Below are 19,312 nucleotides of genomic sequence, written 5' to 3'. Positions count from 1 at the left end.
AGTCATTTTCAAACTAGACTGAAAAAAATCAGGTCAGGTGTTACTTTATGTTGCTATTTACAGTAACTTGCCCAAAGCTTCTGCATATCAGTGTACACCTTATGATTGAAAAATCACTCTCAGGAAGTGCTCCGATTAAACAGTAGGAAGCTTTTTTGTGTGTAAATATAGAAATACATAGATTTTTACAACCAATTTGTAAAAAATTAAATTCCCGCTAAAAGTAAATGCCAATGATTAGGCTGACAAAATTATTATCAAATCGTCACAACAAGACTGCATAATAACAAATTGTATGACTTCATTGAAAGCAGTGTGTTTGCTTTTTACTGTATATGCTTTTATGCTTTGCATGTTTACATGGTACATATCAGTTTGAAGTCACAATGAAAGTGCATCTTGGTTTTTGGTCTGACAAATGTGAGTCAAAGTGCAACTGTTTTCCTATTCACTTAACAAGGAGCAAGATTCTATATTTTCCTCCTTTGCCATGCAGGCTGATTCACTGTGTGCCATCATCTTGACTGTGGTATGGTGATATCAATCAGCCAATAGGGCTCTGTAAGCACAAGGCTGCCCAGCTGCCTGGCTGATAAGTGGGCCACATGGAGAAGATGGAAAATACTCAGGGCATTCTCTTGCTCGCTCTCTTTTTCTCATTCACACAGATTCTCTTTCATTTATACTCCTCCCCTCGCACTCCCACCTCAGACTCTTTTCCTTCACATCCCGTTAACGTCTCCCCATGTCTATGCTGTTCTTTTAAGTCAGAGGGTTAAACTAGAGAAGACAGAAAACAGTGGGGCGCTCTTCAATGCTTGCTCTGCTTTTTGAAGTTCCTCTTTAAAGTTATCCCCCTTGCATTCAGTTCAATTGTAGGTGGCTGTGACCCGTTTCATGCTCGTGTCTTTGTAGTGACACGAGGTGTGTAGGGTTGCCTTTACCTAGAGATGTCGTCATTTTCCATTACATACACCCCTACTCTTGTGCCTTTGTGCATGATACATTTGATGAAAAAACCTCTGCCACGGTGACAATTGTAAAGCACACCTCTATGTTGCTGTGAGCTCCGAACAAAAGACTCTTACCTTTCATCAGTCTGTAGTTTTCCCGTCCAGTGAGAGCTCTTTACTCATTTGTTCTCATCCAACCCTGTCTCTCACAACACGGCTAATTTCTGCAAATAATACAGCTCACTGGAAGAGGCTTTTTGCTGTTTGGCCATGAGAAATTAATGGAGTGCTGCACAAATATTGCAGATGTATTCCTCTGAAAGGAATCAGCATCTCACCAGTCTGTGTTTTGCCCTGCAGAGTGAATGAGTAAGCAAAGATGTCCCGTTGAGTGATTGCTCTGACATGGCCATAAAGAAGTAATTTTCTTAACAGTCCATATTTTGTAAAAGTCATATAATTTCCCTTTGGGATGAATAAAGTATTTTCTCATTTAATTTGTTCAAAATTGGCCTGTTTCTTGTTCAAGAATTTCCAGAATAAACCAGTCCAGTCTTGTATCTTAGATGGCCAGCATGTACACAGCTGGCTGGGCTATGACAGCAGAAAACGCCCTGTTAAAAAAAAACCCAGAATAAATAGAAATAAAAGCTAACTTTGCTTCTTGCCAGCTGACCTTATCAGGGGAACCTTGGCCTTTCTATTCCATTGTCAAGGAAGACGGCCATCTGTATGGAGCTAGAGTTCCATAACTTCTCAACCGAGAAAAGGAGTGAAATGCAGAACGAGCATGCAGGTTCCTACCTCTTTTGCTGCTTCAGTTAACAAATGCACCAATGTGCAGTGGCACCCATGTCCCTGTACAAATGAGAGGCAACAAAATGCTCCTCTGCCCACACTGACAATTGGCAGAGGGTTGATAGGAATCAACAGAAATGAAGATGGAGATTAAAAAGAGGTGATGGCCGTGCAGGGTAGGCAATGAGTTGACAGACCTTCACCAGGCATCTATCATCAAAGGAGGAAGTCAAAGTTGTTTAAGGCTGGCTGTATGAATGCAAAGAGATGGAGAGATGAGAGAGGAAGAGTGTTGGAGCTGAAGGCCCAGGCACAGTGATGGATCACCTATGCTGCAGCAGTGCCATCGTGCCGAACTCACCCTGAGAATTGATGAGCCACACCTATTGTCTCCCCGTCTCCCTGTTCCTCTCATATCCACTATTCTTCCATCACCCTCCCTCATTTCCCAGTCCGACACTGGAATTCTTCTCTGTCTTTCTGTTTTTTCTTATTCCAATTTTTTTCCAGCTTCTTTGCGTCTTTCTGTTCTATCTCGCATTGCACCTTCATCCTGGCTCGGCCTTCCCTTTTATTGCTTCCCTTGCATTTTCCCTTGTGCTTTTTGTCTACTCCACTCTACTGTGTGCGTCAACATCAACCAGGAGAGCCATGGAAGTGGCATGCTCATAAGGTTAGGGGGAGCGTCTCTTTTTCTCATGGTGACACCTTTATTAATGGCAGGAGCACAAGGCCCTGCTGCTCTTCAATCACCGTGGGGCCATCCCTTGGTTAGCTCAGCTGGTGTTGTGTGTGAGGGAGTGTGCATGTGCATGGGTGTATGTTTGCACAATACTTCATCAGTGCATCTTACAGCAGCCAGGTTTATGGTGGATCTAGCTGGGGTGGACAACAGTAATAGGCAGGAAACAGATCTGGAGGCGAAGTGAAGACGAAAGAGAGAAATGACAGCCTGGAGCTCATCTGGTCAGTTCTGCCTTATTATGACTCCCTGATGTGTGCACCAGGGGCACACAAAACAGACACTTATTGCCTTGCACCACCTCTCTCTCTGTTCCGTAGCCTGTTGTCCCAGAGGCTCACTTTATGGCCTCCTCCGAAGACTGTTATCTACTTGGACAGGTCTTTTTTTCGGACTTTTTCTGTCTGTGTTTATACCAGACTTTTGGATTGGACAGGGTCCTACTGAGGCTGATGGAGAGCTATATTTCAGACGCATTTCAACATGGATTCAATTTATTTTTTCAATCGTTTAACTCACAATTGGCACTTTACAATAGCGCCGCGTAAAAATAACAAAACTATGTTGAGAGAGGGGTGAAACAGATGAGGTCATTGCAGAAACAGCAATAGAAAGGAGTCATTTTTGCTCTTCCTCTCACTCCCATTTTTCCTGTCTCACCATGTTTACATGTCAAACCTAGTAGAACTAATAGTTACATGGCACGGGTGCATCGTTTTGCTTTAGAATAAATTCAAATCAGCATTGTTCCTGGCTAATTAGTTTTTTTCTTGTGTTGCAACTGAGTTCTGTTGCAACCGACTTCTATCAGTGGCTCTTGTGATGCTTGTACAGATTGACTTGGGTGCGCCTGTGTCAAACTCAATTACCTGGACATCATTGAAAAGACACACAGCTGTCTTTATGAGCTCACACAGTGGACAGTGAATGCCAGGTGAAAAAATCCCCAAAAAACATGATATGTGAGAATTGTCCGTGTGTGAGCAATCAGACTGGTACCCTAGAAACCAAAGTTAGCTTCGGATGAGATTCATATATTCTTTACGGAGATGGTATCACTTAAAGAAGGACAACCATCCATGCAAGACATCTATGAACGTATGGAATAGAGACATCCTTAATTTTAAAGTTGCATGACAACTTTCTTTTTCATCTCTTTCGATATAACAAAAGTGTAAACCCTGAAAATGTTTGAAAAGATTTTGTATTGTCCTTTTCCTTCTATTTCATTAAACAACACAATTGCCTCTATGGTCGCTCAGCCTGAACAAATGAAGGAGAACTACTAAAAGTTCATGCTGGCCCAACAGATAGCACACCAGAATCAGCAGCACTTGCCATTGTCAAAACAACTAGTCTAAATCGAATGAAAAAAAATCCGTGTTCACCCATACAAGATGGAAGTTTGGACCGTTGTGCCTCACAGCATGGCCACTGCTTCATGTAGGTCTTATCTGAAATGCTCTCTGCATTTATGCTGGACTCAGAATGCCACGAAACAGAAGAAACAAACTCTAAGTTTTCTTAAGACAAACAAGGTTACTGCCTAGAGCTGCAGTATTAGCCTGCTTTAGAATCGAACAGGTTTTCTCTCGGCCCACAGATCCCAATGTCAAGAACGGCAGAACGGGATCAGGCAGATTATTGGAAAAGCATCAGGACGCTGGCGGGTAATAATCTCCCCTCAACCCTATCCTAATTGCAGTTTTCCTTAAGCTGCAAGGAATGGTAGTCTATATGGGCAACACGGAAGTGGTCCTCTATGGTTGGCCTTTTGTTGCATGTGCAAAAACAACTAAATTTGTCACTGTGCATGTGCCTAATGCTAACGTTGATGCATATTGCCTGTCAGTGGTGGTGATTGGGAAATAAACAGGGACATGGCCATGAAGCTTGAAACACTTCACCGATGAACGCAGGCTGTTGAAATGCAGCGTCATCATTGCTGACCATAAAAGCTACTCAGCAAGTCAATGCAGTCTGACTTCATTCTCCTCCCTGCCCGGTCGGAGCTATTTTTAGCCTCCCTGTGCAGCATGGCTCAACCGCCATCGTAGCTACCTGGATATGAGGGCTTTGTCACTCCTGCAGGCTGGAGCAGCACTGATCTTGCAAGCTTTACAGCTTCCTGCTTCCATAGCCAGAGCTGCAAAACACCTCCTGCAGTGATGGGAATAAACACACGGATGCAAAAAAAAAGAGAAAAGACAAACAGATAATGGTTATTTGGCTTTCAAAGTGTTAATAAAATTGTAATTGCAATCTTGGTTCGACAAGACGGAAACTGGACACTAGTAAGGCAAACGAACACTTTAATTTACATGGTAATGCTAAGTTAAAACAAATCGACTGATTGTAGAATAATTAATTAAACTGAAAGGGAGAAATCCGCCTTTTGAGAAGTGTTAATGTTGTTAAACAAAACAATACACGATTAAAGACAGCGCTACAAGTGAAATTAGAAATGAAGGCAGGTTTTTAAATGGGATAATAGGCAAAAATGTTTGTTGTGATGACTTTCATTTGGATTACTACAGTAGCTGAGACGGCAAAGTTCCTTTTCTTGTATTTTACATGCGTTGTTAGTCACAGACATTTTGTTTTGTTTGTCTTTCTCCTGCAGGTATGCAAACCTGTGCCTATTAATTCAGCATAATATTATTCAGTATTCCCTTGCATGGCAAACAAATGCTCCTCACGGCTTCATTTGAAATGACTGCACTGCAATCCCACGGTGGATTAGGGTTGTTTAAAGGCAGCGAGTGCTCGGAGAGGCTCACTTAGGGGTCCCTGGTAATAGTTTCTCCTCTCTTCTTGTGTCTCTTTAGACTCGCTATCGTGGCTCCAGCTACACCACATCTCAGTGTAGCTTTAACTTTGATCCATGTTACATCAGTCCTTGGTGGCAGTTCAACAGTGAAACGCTCGTGGTTCTAAACTTTTTCATATCAAAAATGTTTTTGGATTATGTAAGAAACAGGCAACACTTGTGAATGATGCAACATACAAAAACTACCATGGAGTAACATCGTAGTAATAGGCTCAAACCACTTTAAGATCTCCCATGATGAGCATCAGCATTAGGCAGTCCTGCCAAAGATAATACATCCCAAGTCCCACTCCGCTTTGCTTGTGGGCTGCTGTGTCAAAATTTTGTTTCTCAATGGGCGGTAATCTGAGGATTAATGACAGCAACACATCTGCCAGTCATGTGGCAGCGTGACACAGATGGCAGGGAATGCACACGAGGGATGCAGACAGGGAAAAGACTAGCCCAGGCATTCTGTCATTTGACCGCTACAACATGCTGTTGCAAAGCTCTAATATTTTCAATTTGATTAATCCACATTCCTCAAGATATTTAGTGGCTGCCACTTGAGCAGTCTCAACACAGATGATGGCAGTGTTCCCCTTGCAGTTTCTTTATGGTAAAGAGCCTTATGGACAGTGTGAAAATATCACTGTGGAAAGCATCTTTAAAATTGTTGATAGCATTTAATTGAACATAGTAACACTGTTTTGATTTGTCTGATACGAGACACAACAGTGGATCGTATTTCTTTTTTACTTTATTTTGTCTTTGTTTTAATCTTAAAACCCTCTTATATGCTGCATTGCTTTTGCTTATATTTGTTGAATGTGTTCCACCATCAATGTCCCCCCCCGCTGCCACCACAACAACAACTGCAGACACTGAGGCTGATTTGATAGGAGTCCCCTTGGCTTTCAGTTGCGCAGTAATAGCACATATCCAATATGGAGGCAGAGAAAAGATGATCCTAACAATGCCTCTGGCAGTGCCTTTGGCTACAGGGCCAACACACACACACACACACACACACACACACACACACACACACATTCACAAACATGCACACACTCTATCTGTGTTTTGCCTTCCTTAGAGGAGCAGAGGAGCACATGTGTCTCCCTGAATTATTTTTAAGAAAAGGCATTGGGAATGATTCTCTTCTTGCTGGTGGAAAAAAGTCAATTCTGATTTCATAAAGCAACACTTTTTTTCCTAACTGTGCGTTTGATTCTGTTATAACTTTGTTTTCTGTCTTTCTCTTAATTACCCTTTTCTCTTTCGTGTTGGACCAGGTGGTTGGCCCCCCGGCTGCAGGGGCTTTTCGCGAGCGGCCTTTTAAACCAACCAACTTTCGCAAGTACTACGAGCGTGGAGAGTTTCCGATGGCATTGGAACACGACAACAAAGGCAACAGCATTGCATGGAAGGTAGGGCTGCCATCGTCTCGTGACAACTGGGGATGGTTTTCACAATCCTTTGTTTTCGCATCAGGTTTGAAAGGTAGCTGTGCCATCAGGGAACGCTGTATATCAGAAAGGGGATGAATGGGTGCTCTGAATAAACCCAACAACCTTAGTTGGGTTTATTGCAGTTGAATCTCAAGACTTGATAAGTGTTATGCAAACAGCATTTATCGTCATCATTACCGACTTAGCTAAGGTGATGATGACAGTTTCTCACATGCTCACAAGTCTAATGTGTGCTGTTTTCCTGCAGGAGGCAGTGTAGATTAGCTGACTTCCAGGCTCCATCAGCCTCATAGGACCAGTCACAGCACCCATCAATCACTTAGTCTATAGGAACTCAGAGCAGCAACAGCAAAACGCAGGCAGCAATTCTATATGATTTCTTTTTGTATTTATGTGTGCTTTAACACCCTGTCGAGCCATTAGTGTTGGCTCCTGACTGCTGTATTGTGTGTGGGGTGAATGCAGGTTTCTCGTCACCACATTGCTTTATTTTTATTCCCATTATGCTGCCAGTTATTCTATAACTTCCCAACTGCCATGCACAGGGGCAGTCGCTAGGGATTTTGGACCTCATGAAAAGTTTTCTTACCGAGACCCCAAACAGACGGCCAGGAGGCCGGCGAAAATTTGTAATGCTATTTTACATAAAACTATGCATTTTGATGGTATTTTTGACTATCATTCCCATATTTGTGAAAAAAGAAAAACATGACAGTTGACAGGTAGGTAAGCACTGAGCACTCTGAATACAATGGAATTTATTTAGAATTAATTTAATTTCATTCATTTCCACAAATTTTCTCCTCTATTCCTACTGCACTTTTTCTATTTCAGTGATAGCTGAATTTGAACAAAATGAAAAAGTTTCTTTATATTTATATATATATATATATATATATATATATATATATATATATATGTGTGTGTGTGTGTTTTTTAGAGCATTAAATTGTTCAGAGCGATTTTATTTAATTTATTTTAATGAATCTTTTCCATAATAATAGATTCATCTTTTACATCTTTTGTGTGTATTGTTTTTTTTATCTTATCTGACATTTGAGACTGTAATAAAGTTTATCATATCATTATTATTAATTCAACACACAGCTGCTCACCTCCTTCCTCATGTGGGGGCACTGGGGCTGTTTCAGGGGCAGGTGGAGTTGGGGGCTGACTGACAGCTGCTGCTGCTGCTGCACTTGACGTATTTATTCGGAACGAGGCATCATTTTGACAGAGGGGAGGTCAACTGATTGAATATGAACTGCTTGCTAAACGTTTGACTGCATTAATTATTTAACTAAAACAACAGTGAAATGTGAAAATCCAGAGTTTTCTTTAGAAATATGAGCTAACATGGGGAGAAAAGTGAGCTTGGTTATAGACCATGGACAAAGTTAATATTCCATAACTTTCCACCACATGAACCACTAACAAACCCACCTTGCTTTTTGAAGTATTGGGTGACATACTGTCGACCCTTTTTGGCATCCTGACTTTTGAGGCATATTGCCTTCTCTGCCTTCTCACCCGCTGTGGCGCTGTCACTGACAAACCGGTGCCCTGCAGCTGATCCAGTCGGACTGAACCATTTTACGTAAATAGAGAGGGGGGGGGGGGGGGGCTTAATGTTTCCAAAACAAATAAAGTTATTGTTACCAGTACATTGTACCGGTAAATAAAATATATCTGTGATTATAAGTTAGTTAATAACTTAGTGTCATATTATTTTTTGTCAGTATTATCATTTCATTAGGGCCTCTCTGGGCCCCTCTTAATCATGGGCACCTAGAATCCTTCTCCTTTTTCCCCCTTTTTCGTCGCCCCTGACCATGTAGCAACTACTTTTAATGGCATTTATTCATAGTAAGCAACGGTAAACGAATCAAGGAAATTACGCCGCTTTTCCCCACATCAAAGGGAGAAGGAAAGGCGGGTGGGTGAGGGGTTGAGTGAGCTCTCTAGTTTGATGTCTGTCTTCAGGTGAAAACACTGTTCAAGCATCTCTCTATGGCTGAATTACTTATGTAAAATGTTCAAATGAAACTTTGCGTTTTCCAAAAAATAATGGATTTTCTTTTGTGCTCAGACCATGAAAAAACATCCAGCAAATGGGATGTGGTGTATGAATTTGTTCCGGTCATATCAAGTGCTTCTGTTATGCTTGCCGATTTTCTTCCCAATACCGACACAGTTGTCTCCGTTTTAAATTCCCCAGAAAAAGAGAAGTTTATCAATCAAATTGTTCCTCTGGCTTTGCACTTTGGCTGTGTGTAGTATTTCTTTCTAACACTTAGAAGTACCTTAGAATTCCCATTTGACTGGTGTTGTTTAATGCAGTCTGGATAGAAACGGTGGGCACTTGCTGTGTGCTCATACATGTGGGTATTGTGTAACAGAATGTGTAACTGTAATCGGAGTAAGTTGAGAGGGACTGCTGCATGTTTGCACTGAGCTGCCCTCGGGGCACAGGTTCAAGATTGTAGCTCAGGATCAATCCCAGTCTGAGAGCTCAGCCTCCGAGCAAATAAAGTCGATGGAAAGTAAGGAAAAGAGAGTCTTTCGGAAAGAAAATAAAATTGTGTGTTGATTTACTTTGTGGGTTGAGTACACAGTGGGTGCTTGTGTGCGTGTTTTTATGTGTCAACACTGTACATGTGTATCTGCTTGACAATGTGAAGACGGGTGAATGAATTGAGTTTTTTTTTTTTCTTACAAAGAAGCTCTCTGTACATGTTTTTTTCACAGCATAACAGTATACATCCACTGCATCTCGCTCCTAAAATTGACCATGAAAAAGACAAACAGGCCTCATATTTAGCTAAACAAGTCTGTCCAATCAATATTGGCATCTCCACTGTGCAGGTGCACAGGTAGTCCCTTTTTCTTTCATTCCAATTACATGGTCCAACCCACAGGGAGAGCAGCATGTGTCTCCGGCTCCTCCATAAATTATCACCTGCATGGTATTTGCATTTCTCCTCTTTCGCTGAAGTATCCCAGCACTGCTTTATAGGCAGTTGCTTTCTATAATGGTCTAGTGGGCAATCAGATATGCAGTAACTTACGGGGGAAACATTTTGTTCTTCACCATCTTTTGTGTAACTGTGGTAGTTGGACTGGTTTTACTAGACAGCATTTTGAAACACTTGCTACGTTGTTATAGCACCTTAAACTTGCACGCTGTCATTGGCTGGTAGGAACATACAGCACTCACTGATATTTTGCTCACAAGCAGTGCAGGATGTGCGCACATCCAGTGGACAAACCCTTCTTTAGGAATCACAGGATTCTTATAAACCTTGTTGATAAACATACATTTTCACTGTACCTCAATCCTTCTTATCACAGTAATAAAATAACTCCACCGTAAAAAACACTTTTTCATAGTTGATAGTTTTCTGACTACCAAACACACCCTCAAATTACTTACTGTACCACTGTTGGAATTTTCACTTTTTTCTCATCTGGCGTTAGTTTAATCTGTAAAGCTGGACTGCTTTAACTGCCAATTAACCGTAGGCTGTCCAATAAATACAGCAGCAAACTTTAACGCTCTCTGCTAAACTAACATATTTGCATATTGACAAACCAAAACATATCATTTTTGAGTTTTGGAAATGTCCTAAATGTGAAATGTGAGGCTTGCAGTCACTCATTCTTTTGTTTTAGCTGTTCTAATACTACTGGAAATATTCATTCACTTTCATTTAGAGTCACTCAGATAAAGTCCTGCGCTTCATACAGGGTAGGCATTGTAGACTGGGCTTGTTTGTGCAGTGTTTTTTTGCCAAGTGAAGTGTTCTTTTTCAGATGAAATGTGAAACAATTTATTGACGATGACCTAATGTGTGCATTAAAGATATTGCTTATTTTTTTTTAAATGTAAAGAGAGCCTTGTCTCTTAAGTGATGAACGCTATGAAACTCTGAAGAACTCACTTTTCTCAGTGTTTATGGTATAATTCAGTTCTATCATACAAGCATTGTTGAATACAGAAAAATATGTGGTAAAAGTCTACATTGTAAATAGATAAATTATGGGCCTGGGGGCATGCAACTTTGTGAGTTTGAGTGTGCTTGCTGATCTATGTTTAGGTTTATAATTTGTGTTTGAGTCTATATGTACAGGGGAAGCGCAGGTGAACTGAATGTCAAGGGCAAGTTGAAAAAGGGAAGGTTGGATCTGAGAGGTAATTTGGCTCTCCAGAGGTAAAAGCCTCAGCTGTAATGGGGTGCTCAGGTAAAAGCTTTACACGTATGGGGAACATGTGCGGCAGGTAGATAAGAGAGAGTCGAGCGAGTTACTATCCCTGTCTATTTGTGTTTGTATGGCTGCGCGTTTGTACGCTTGGGTGTTTGTGCATGTGCATGCCTGCGTGGGTGTACGGTTTGTGCGTTAGTTTGGCCCCTGCCGTGGCATGGAAGCCAAAGGCCTGGAACAGCACCGTAATCTACTGCGATGCCCAGTGCCAAAAAGAGAGAGATAGAAGGGGAACGGGGAGTAAGAGGAGGAGAGACAGAGCTCCGCAGGGACTCGGCAATCAGGAGACATGGCAGCCGCTTGGCTCTCAGTTATAATGGATGAGTTGAGGTCTTTCTGCTTTCCCTGTGGGGCTTGGTTTGACTCTCCCATCTCTACCCTCTGCTGTGCTCTGCAGGCTTTCAGCCAAACATCATAGTGTGCAGGTCCATGCACACACATCCACCTCACATGTATTATACAACTCCCAGTCTTGTTTATTTCATTTCATTGATTGCCTATCTGCTTTATCGTGTCCCCTGATCTCCTGTTCAGCTTTGTGTCTCCTGTGCTCCAGGTTGTTGTTTTGTCCTCTCCATAAATCCTCCCTGTCTGTTTCTACAGGCGTCCACCCTTTCATGTCACCAATCACCCCCCTGTTCTCCTGGCTCATGTACTTTATCTATTCCCCTTTGTCCTTTTACAGGGCCTGCCTGGAAGCAGTGGGAGAAAGCCATTTTAAAAAATATCAATGCAAACCTGATTTCTGCACCCCCTCCACCACCATGCCAGCTTTGGTCAGCAGAGGGGGCGCAGATATGAGCGGGGGGGGACAATCAATTAATCTGATCAAGCGCTTTAGGAAATGGAGAGCGTAAGCGCTCCTGGGGGACGGATATCCATCTCCTTGGGATGATTGAATTACGCACAGAGTGAGAGTTACAGAGGAGGGAGGACTGGAGAAATGAGGTGGTTAGGGTGACCGGGAATGAGGGCGCATGAGCTTGAGAAATGCAGTGGGAGAGCGTGCTTGATACAAGTGAACGATAGAGAATGAAATAGAGCAAGAGTGGGGTATAAGAGAGATGAGGTCATTGCCGAAACAGCAATGAACAGGACTTCTTATTTTTCTCTCTCTCTCTCTTCATTTATACCATCTAACCAATTACATTTTTATGTGTCACACCCAGTATTTGATAAACCCTTCTTCTTAGAGCTGTTTTATATGGGATGGGTGCATCATTTTACTTTGGAGACGGGTCAAAGCAGTATAACTCTCTCTGGTTTGTAATTTGGTCAAAATACAATTTTAAGACAGGTAGGATTGTGCCAGGGCACAGATAAATCAGCGATCACTATAAATGATGACTAGGTATTTAGATTCAGAGTCAGGATTTCATAGTAGAGTGGCCAAACAGAAGTCATTCCTCACTAAAAGGCACAGGACAGATAGCCTGCCCACGACCAGCAAAATGTACTGATCTTTTGATCATTTCCCAACAAACCAGACACTGAGCATCATCTCGTTAAAACCATCCCTACAGTCAAGTATGGTGATGACAGCATCATTCGGTTAGTTTAAGTGATTGATGCAAAAAAATACAGAGCACTTAAGTCTTTGAGCTGCAACAAAGGTTTACTTGTCAGCAAGACATTGCTTCAAAACCTACAGTCTCCAGTACTTTTCACAAGTGACTTTGGATAGGTTTGCACAGAATCTGGCTCTGAACTTAACACAGCATATCTAAAGAGGACTATAAATGGCAAAGAAAATATACTAGGCTGAGCATAAACAATTTTGCCAAAAAGACAGGAAAGGTGTGCCAACAGGATCATCCCCAAAAGGACTTTAGGCCACCAAGTGAGGGGTTTTATTAAATGTTGTATTTCAGTGTAATCTCCCGTAAGATTACGCGACACGTGGAAATGTAAAAAAATTGGAACTCATTCTCACAGAAAAATGTGAAACTGTGCTTATTTGTTTTTTCTAGTTTAGACTGTGAACTCACAGGAAATCTATATGCAGAGGGAGTGATAAGCGGACTGGAAACAGGTGAAAGCTAATCAGCTACAGAAACTAGACGTAACAAAAGAAAGGCAGTAAAACACACAGGGTAAACTCTACAAAATAAAGTAGGAAGTAATTAGACAGGAAAAATGTGGAGATCATGACGCTGTGCTCCCGTATGGAGCAGAAAAAAAATCATGTCTCGGGAAACAAATCTTTAGATTTAAAAAAGCTACGTAACTACCTCGTGTTTTGCTGAATCTCTACAAGTTTTATTCAAAACATGTAAAGCCTATAGCAACCCATCTAAGAACACATACTTTTACCAGCTTTAAATACGGCAGCATAGTCCTCTCACATCAGCTGTGTCATAGACAGGCTTCAGTAAATTAGCTTGTCCGTTGTTTGTGAGATGCGAAATGTGGTGCAACATCTTGCTTACAAAAGCGATCTACACTCTACGAAATGACCTCTTTAATTGTGTTGAAGGCAGACCATACCTTCTCTTCCACTGTGAGCACTAGAGCTTTGTTAGGGAACCTTTGAATAGACAGAATAAAACGGGGTTAACCATGCGTTTTCTACTGCTCCCTGGCAGAAAGCTGGTTACTCTAGGGGGATAGTTGTGTGTCATAAGGAAAAAGATGAAACACAATAAGAGGAGAGAATATGAACAAGCCCCCCTGGGCTTTCTCTGAGAGAAAAGAGAAGATAGAAGTAGGGAGTTCAGATTAGAGAAGTGGAAAAAGCAGCAGGCCTTCTCACTGAAAAATGAGAGATGAGGAGAGAAAGGAGTGGATGAGCGAGGTGGAAAAAAAAAGGCCTCCAACAAACAACACTGGCTCACCATCAAGACATGTATGGGCTGCCTCCCTGGAGGGAGTGAATTGTTGAATTACTGCTGGGAAGAAGCCTGATGAGCTGCGCCACTTCCGGGCTGCCTGTGTGACTGCAGGAATGAAGGGACTGTTGGAATGGAGGTATCCAGTGGAGAGAGCGTGTCTGTGGATCTTGAACTGCAACACCACCTGCCGCCCTGAGCCATTATTCATAGCAGACGAACACCACATGAGGCTGATGATGGTTGTTTAGCCTGTGGGCCTTCCGTTCTGTGGTAGGAGACATGAGCAAAAAATGGATTTTTGGGGAGAATGGAGGATCATAGCAGAAGCTTTTATTTTTTGAGATGATTTACAGTGGGAATCAATGTTAAACAGTTTACCTCTGCAGTTCTGCTTATGGTCTGGGAGAAAGTGACCCAGGTCCATTAAATTTAATTAGTTTTTATGCTTCTGTGCTGGCGACAGAGACGGCTGGAGACTTTTTTCTTCTTCTGTTGTCCATCCATCTTAGGACTGGAATGACCTAAACGCATCTGGTCCAAATGTCCACTTGGACTTAGGCATAAACTGATCAGAATCTAGTGGGGAAAAAAACTCGTTTTTGGCCATAACTCAAGAATTCATCCACACACCTTTATAAAATTCCACACAAAACAATGAAATACCAAAGTTCTGACATTTTATATCCAACAGGTTGATGATCAGCCTCTCTCAGGCATCACAATGTTTTACAAATACGCTTATCTGGGTGTGGGCCAGGGTGTGAACAGCAGCATGACTGAAATAGCAGAGGTGTGTCTGGCAGCCTACGACTTCCAGGATCCACTCTGGATCCTCTCAACCCACATGCAGCAGAAGTTTGAGAAATGGATGCAGACTCTCTTTCCATCTTGTGATATATGGAACACCCTTCAATTTTCATGATGCCATCCTCTTGTATTCCAGTGTTCAGTTCCACATCCCCAGAATAACATTATCTCCATGGACACCCTGTTGATCACAGCTCCACTTCTGTCTACCCCAGTCTCCCACATCCCCGACCCCAGCTGCAGCTCCACACATCTGGCTTGCTTGTGCAGATGGCGACTATAACAAATACATCCACACTCTCAAAGGGAAACATAGAACCATGACTCCTAGTAGACAGATGGGGAAAGCCATAGGTAGCTTGAGGTAAAGAAACAAGAGTGAAGTGATGGATGAAGAGGAGTGGGTGAGGAGGGGGAAGGACATTTTGGAATGGTCAAGGTAGCTACCAAATTAGACAGAGACAGAGGACAAGACAGAGAGGGACATGGCGTGTCTGCCAAGGCTACAAATCATGTCCCTGAATGCAGCACTAGTGCTGTCACCCCTCCCTCCTACAGAATAAGCCAGAGATCTATTGATTGGCACTCGTTTTTGCTAGTGGGTTCCAGCTCAAAATGGAGCCTTTAATTAACTTAATGGACCGGCTGCAGCTGTGAGCGAGCCAGTAAGGGAGGAATAGAAATAGATAGGGGGAGAAGGAGCAAGAGCATAAATAATAAGTGGGGTTAACTGCAGAACCCTTCTACTATCAGTCAGACAGGAGAGCCCCGGTGGAGCTTGATTCTTCTCAGGATTCTCTGTTTCCTGCAGCCAGTGTCCAGCTTACCTTTACAGGCTATTTTCACAAATATCCCATTCATGGAGACATTAAGCAGGTCTGCTTCATGTTCAACCAGCATTTCCCCTTCCAGATCATCCAGATGTTTGTTGGTCTGTCTGTGCACAGTCACCCCAAAGGTACCCCCTACTTGCCAGGCCCTTGTTTCAGCACAGTGCTACCTGCTTTCCTCCACCCTCCTCTGTTTCTGCCCTCCACTATGCAGCATTCTCATTCCTGTCCACTCATCCATTCTGTCAAAGGTTAATTGGTTTGGAAATTATTCGATTCATTCTCAACATTAATGCTGTTATCATGCTTTTGTTAGAAAAAGAGGAAAGAAAAACTACCCCCCACATGCACTTAAGCCTAATTTAAAATAGAGGGAAAAAAAAGAAAAAATCCAATTTAATTTTTTTTCCCCTTTTACAATGGTCTAGACTTGTCCCCACAATTCTTTCCCTTTAAATTATGGCAGAATTTCATTACCTTGAAAGCTTTTCTGCCTCCTCCCGCTGTTCCCCTCCCCGTCTCCAATACTTTAAATGGATCAGGACTAATGTCTTTCTTGTAACCTCAAGGTCGGAATATTTGGATCCATGGAAGCGCTCAAGGGTCCCTGTGATTAATGCACTGTACAAAGTACCTTGGAATAATGCGGTGGCTGATGACTGCACAGAGCGATCCGCTGTGCACACTTGTAAATGCACAGACACACGGCTACATCCACTGGAGGTAGTTGTAGATAGAGGTGCCCCTGTCACTGCCCTTGATGTGGATCATGGGAGACATTTATATTCAAATTGGGTTACCTAGAGGCCCATTCTCAATTCCCCCCAACAGTGCCATACAGTACTTTCTTCCCTAAGGAGCTTTATTCCTTTCTCTCTACAGAATGCAACATCTTTACTTACATGGCCTTTGTTGGAGACAACCAGGCTATCACTTCCCTCAGAGCCACTTACAGGAGGACACATTTTCATTGGAGATTTAATTGAAGCAAAATGGAGTTTCTGTATAGAAAAATTCCAAATGCACCTCAGTACTTCAGCCACAACTTTTTCAGATTTTATTTGTCTGCTGCACATTAAAAAAATTAATACGATTATCTTCAAATGTCAGAGAGAGTTAGTTTTCCCACACACTGGTATCTACAATAAAACAGCCACCGTCGGATTACTTCTTTGGTGTTTTTTTGCTGACACAGCTGCGATGCCTGATAAAAATGTGATTTTCTCTGTTTCCATGGCCACCTTGCAGAGGTCCTCACAGTGGCTGCTGTGCATGCTGTCCACACCCTATTGATCACAAGCACAGAGGCCTCTGTATTGAAGTTTTTTGCAAGGCTGCAGATGCTATCTCCACTTTTGTTAATTATTTACATTCACTTCCACAAATCTGATCAATAGTTAATTGAGCTGGCGGGAGCTGTCTGGGAAAAAAAAACTTTGCAAAAGGGACAACATCTTCAGTGCTGCAGTATAAAGAAGTTTTATCATCCATTTCACTCTTAATTGTAATATTAAAATGGGTTAACAGGTTCATAAACATAGGGAGAAAAATACTTTATGTGAGCTCATGTTTCATACACTTGTCTTCTCCTTTTTACAGGAGAAGTAATCTTGAATAACAACACTTTAGGGAGTGGAAGACTCATGGCTGTTATCTTGTTTTAAATGGCATTTAAATTGGCAGGTGCCTAACGAGGACACACTTTTAGTGTTTGTCTGTTGTGGGCTTTTGGGGAAAGTGAGGTCCCTGAACTCCGGTTGGGACATTCATCAAAGCGTGCATAAAACATAATGAGCTGCTGTACACACAAGGTAGTTTGTACTAATGAAGAATGCATGTCTTAGTAGTGAACAGTATTAAGTTCTACATCTCCTTTGGAATAAACAGGCTATTTTACAAGTATGTGTTAGTCTTTCCATTGCAATTTACATAACTACCTGCATTTGTAAATGCTACCTTCGTAGATGTCCAATGTTCACGTTGTCCTGCCTGCCAAAGACACTTAATTAACTCTGTGTTCAGTCAGTCTATAGACAATCAGTCCACAGATGTCCAGTTATAAATCTATGATTTTAGTTTTGAAATGTAATCATGATAAGCCTATTTATAGAAAGATTTTATAACTTTTGACAGTTGTTTTTCACCGGTTATTTGGGGAATGTGTGTAATCATCATCAATGATGCACCGGATATTTATCAGTGTATGAAAAAAGCGACAGCTGGGGATGATTCTACATGTTGCTTTAATGCACTGTAAGCTGATCCTTCACAAAATGGCTGTATAAGAAAGTCTATGTTAAGATTTTTGTAAGATAGAAATGTGCATGTATCTAATGCGTCCAGTTTTAATATTGCAAGGAGTGAAGAAAAAAAAAAAAAAAGCAATATTGACACAATAAAGAATGTACATTCGGAAAAGGCATCACAAATTCGATTTAGGTAAAGAGCATCAAGTTGGGCTTTTTGTGCTGAAATAGAATCAGCCTCCCTCTCAGCTGTAGGAAGCTATTTTTCAGCCTTTCTTTCTTAGACGTTGTTACTATTAAGTAAAGGAACTTTAGAAACTTTACCTGAGTCAGCATTTTGTAAATCTGTAATACATTCCAGTGCCCTAAATGTGGGGCTGGTGTGGAAACTTTTAGAAAGAAAAAAAAAAGCATTCTCACATTGTGAAGCTTGGTTAAATGAGATTCAACTTAGGAGTGTGTTTTAATTGCATTTTCACTCATGGCATTGCAGACGGAATAACAGAATAGTGGCAGTGAGCAAATGCTGTGAACATCGTCTAATCTATTATTAGGACTGTGGCAGAAGTGAAGAAGAAAAAAAGACTAACTTAAGGAAATAGAATCCGCACACGGAGATAAATATTATTACCTAAGAATTATTGCCTTAGAAGTGAGGGCATAGTTTAACGTTGTTGCAGTTATTTTATCGGTTGCAGCCGAAGAAGATTTGCACATATCCCACTCTCTTTTAAATGATGCTTCCAAAACACAACAATTCATCATGAGTGCGGAATGATTAAATCTCAATATCCCCCAACAGATAATTCAAAATATTGCCTGCAAATTGTATTTGCTGGGAAAAGCACATTATGTTATATTTGTGTGCTGCAAACATAATTCATTGTCTCTTGAAGTAAACGCAAATGCTTTGTTTTTTGTTTTAGAGAGAGGACGCTGTTTGTTTGAGTGAAACTATGAAAATTCTGGATTATCCAATGAGTTACACTGAATAAACACTGCCTTAAGCAATGTAATCAGTTGAGCTGACATGGTTTTCAGGGTTATTATAGGCTTCACTTTCCAGAGTTATGAAGCAGACCCAGGTGTATTTGAGTTTATACTTTTATGTATGTTTGCAAAAGAGTTTTTAATGTGTCTGTCTGAGTGACTTGAGTGACAGGAACTGATTGAAATATGCAGTGGCAGCTCCATTTCAATATTCTATCCTGCAGCACCTCGGGCGATGAGCAGCATGTGTCTGGATCTAGCTATTAATGCTGCAGGGGCCTTAATGCAATATGAGGAGAAGATTTATCTTGTTGTCTCTGTTCCCATTTAATAGTTTGAGCTGCACATTTGCCATTGTTAGCTGACAGACATGTCAATGACTAATCTGCCCGAGTGTTCGACCACCACAACTTGTATTGGCCTCGGCGTGTCCTTATCTTGCTTCTGTTTCCAGCCTGTCACTGATAAGAGGGAAGGAAGGTGGATAAGTGGGGCCGGGGAAATAAGAAACGTGAAAATAAAGCCAGAATTGTGATAAAAATTGAGGCAGAAATTGAGACAGAAGTAGGGC

At 41.6% G+C, this 19,312-nt stretch overlaps 1 protein-coding gene across 1 annotated transcript in view; it reads left to right on the top strand.

The window, feature by feature from the left end:
• The window catches only part of pacrg (PARK2 co-regulated), a 138,473-nt gene that overhangs the window by 24,781 nt on the left and 94,380 nt on the right, over positions 1-19,312 (top strand). The window contains exon 2 of the mRNA XM_075447892.1: positions 6,598-6,732. Coding sequence (XP_075304007.1) covers positions 6,598-6,732 — 135 coding nt within the window. The remainder of the gene's footprint in view (positions 1-6,597; positions 6,733-19,312) is intronic.

Source organism: Odontesthes bonariensis, chromosome 17, assembly GCF_027942865.1.
Source record: "Odontesthes bonariensis isolate fOdoBon6 chromosome 17, fOdoBon6.hap1, whole genome shotgun sequence".
Classification (NCBI taxonomy): Eukaryota; Metazoa; Chordata; class Actinopteri; order Atheriniformes; family Atherinopsidae; genus Odontesthes; species Odontesthes bonariensis.
This window is presented reverse-complemented; position numbering and strand designations above follow the sequence as displayed.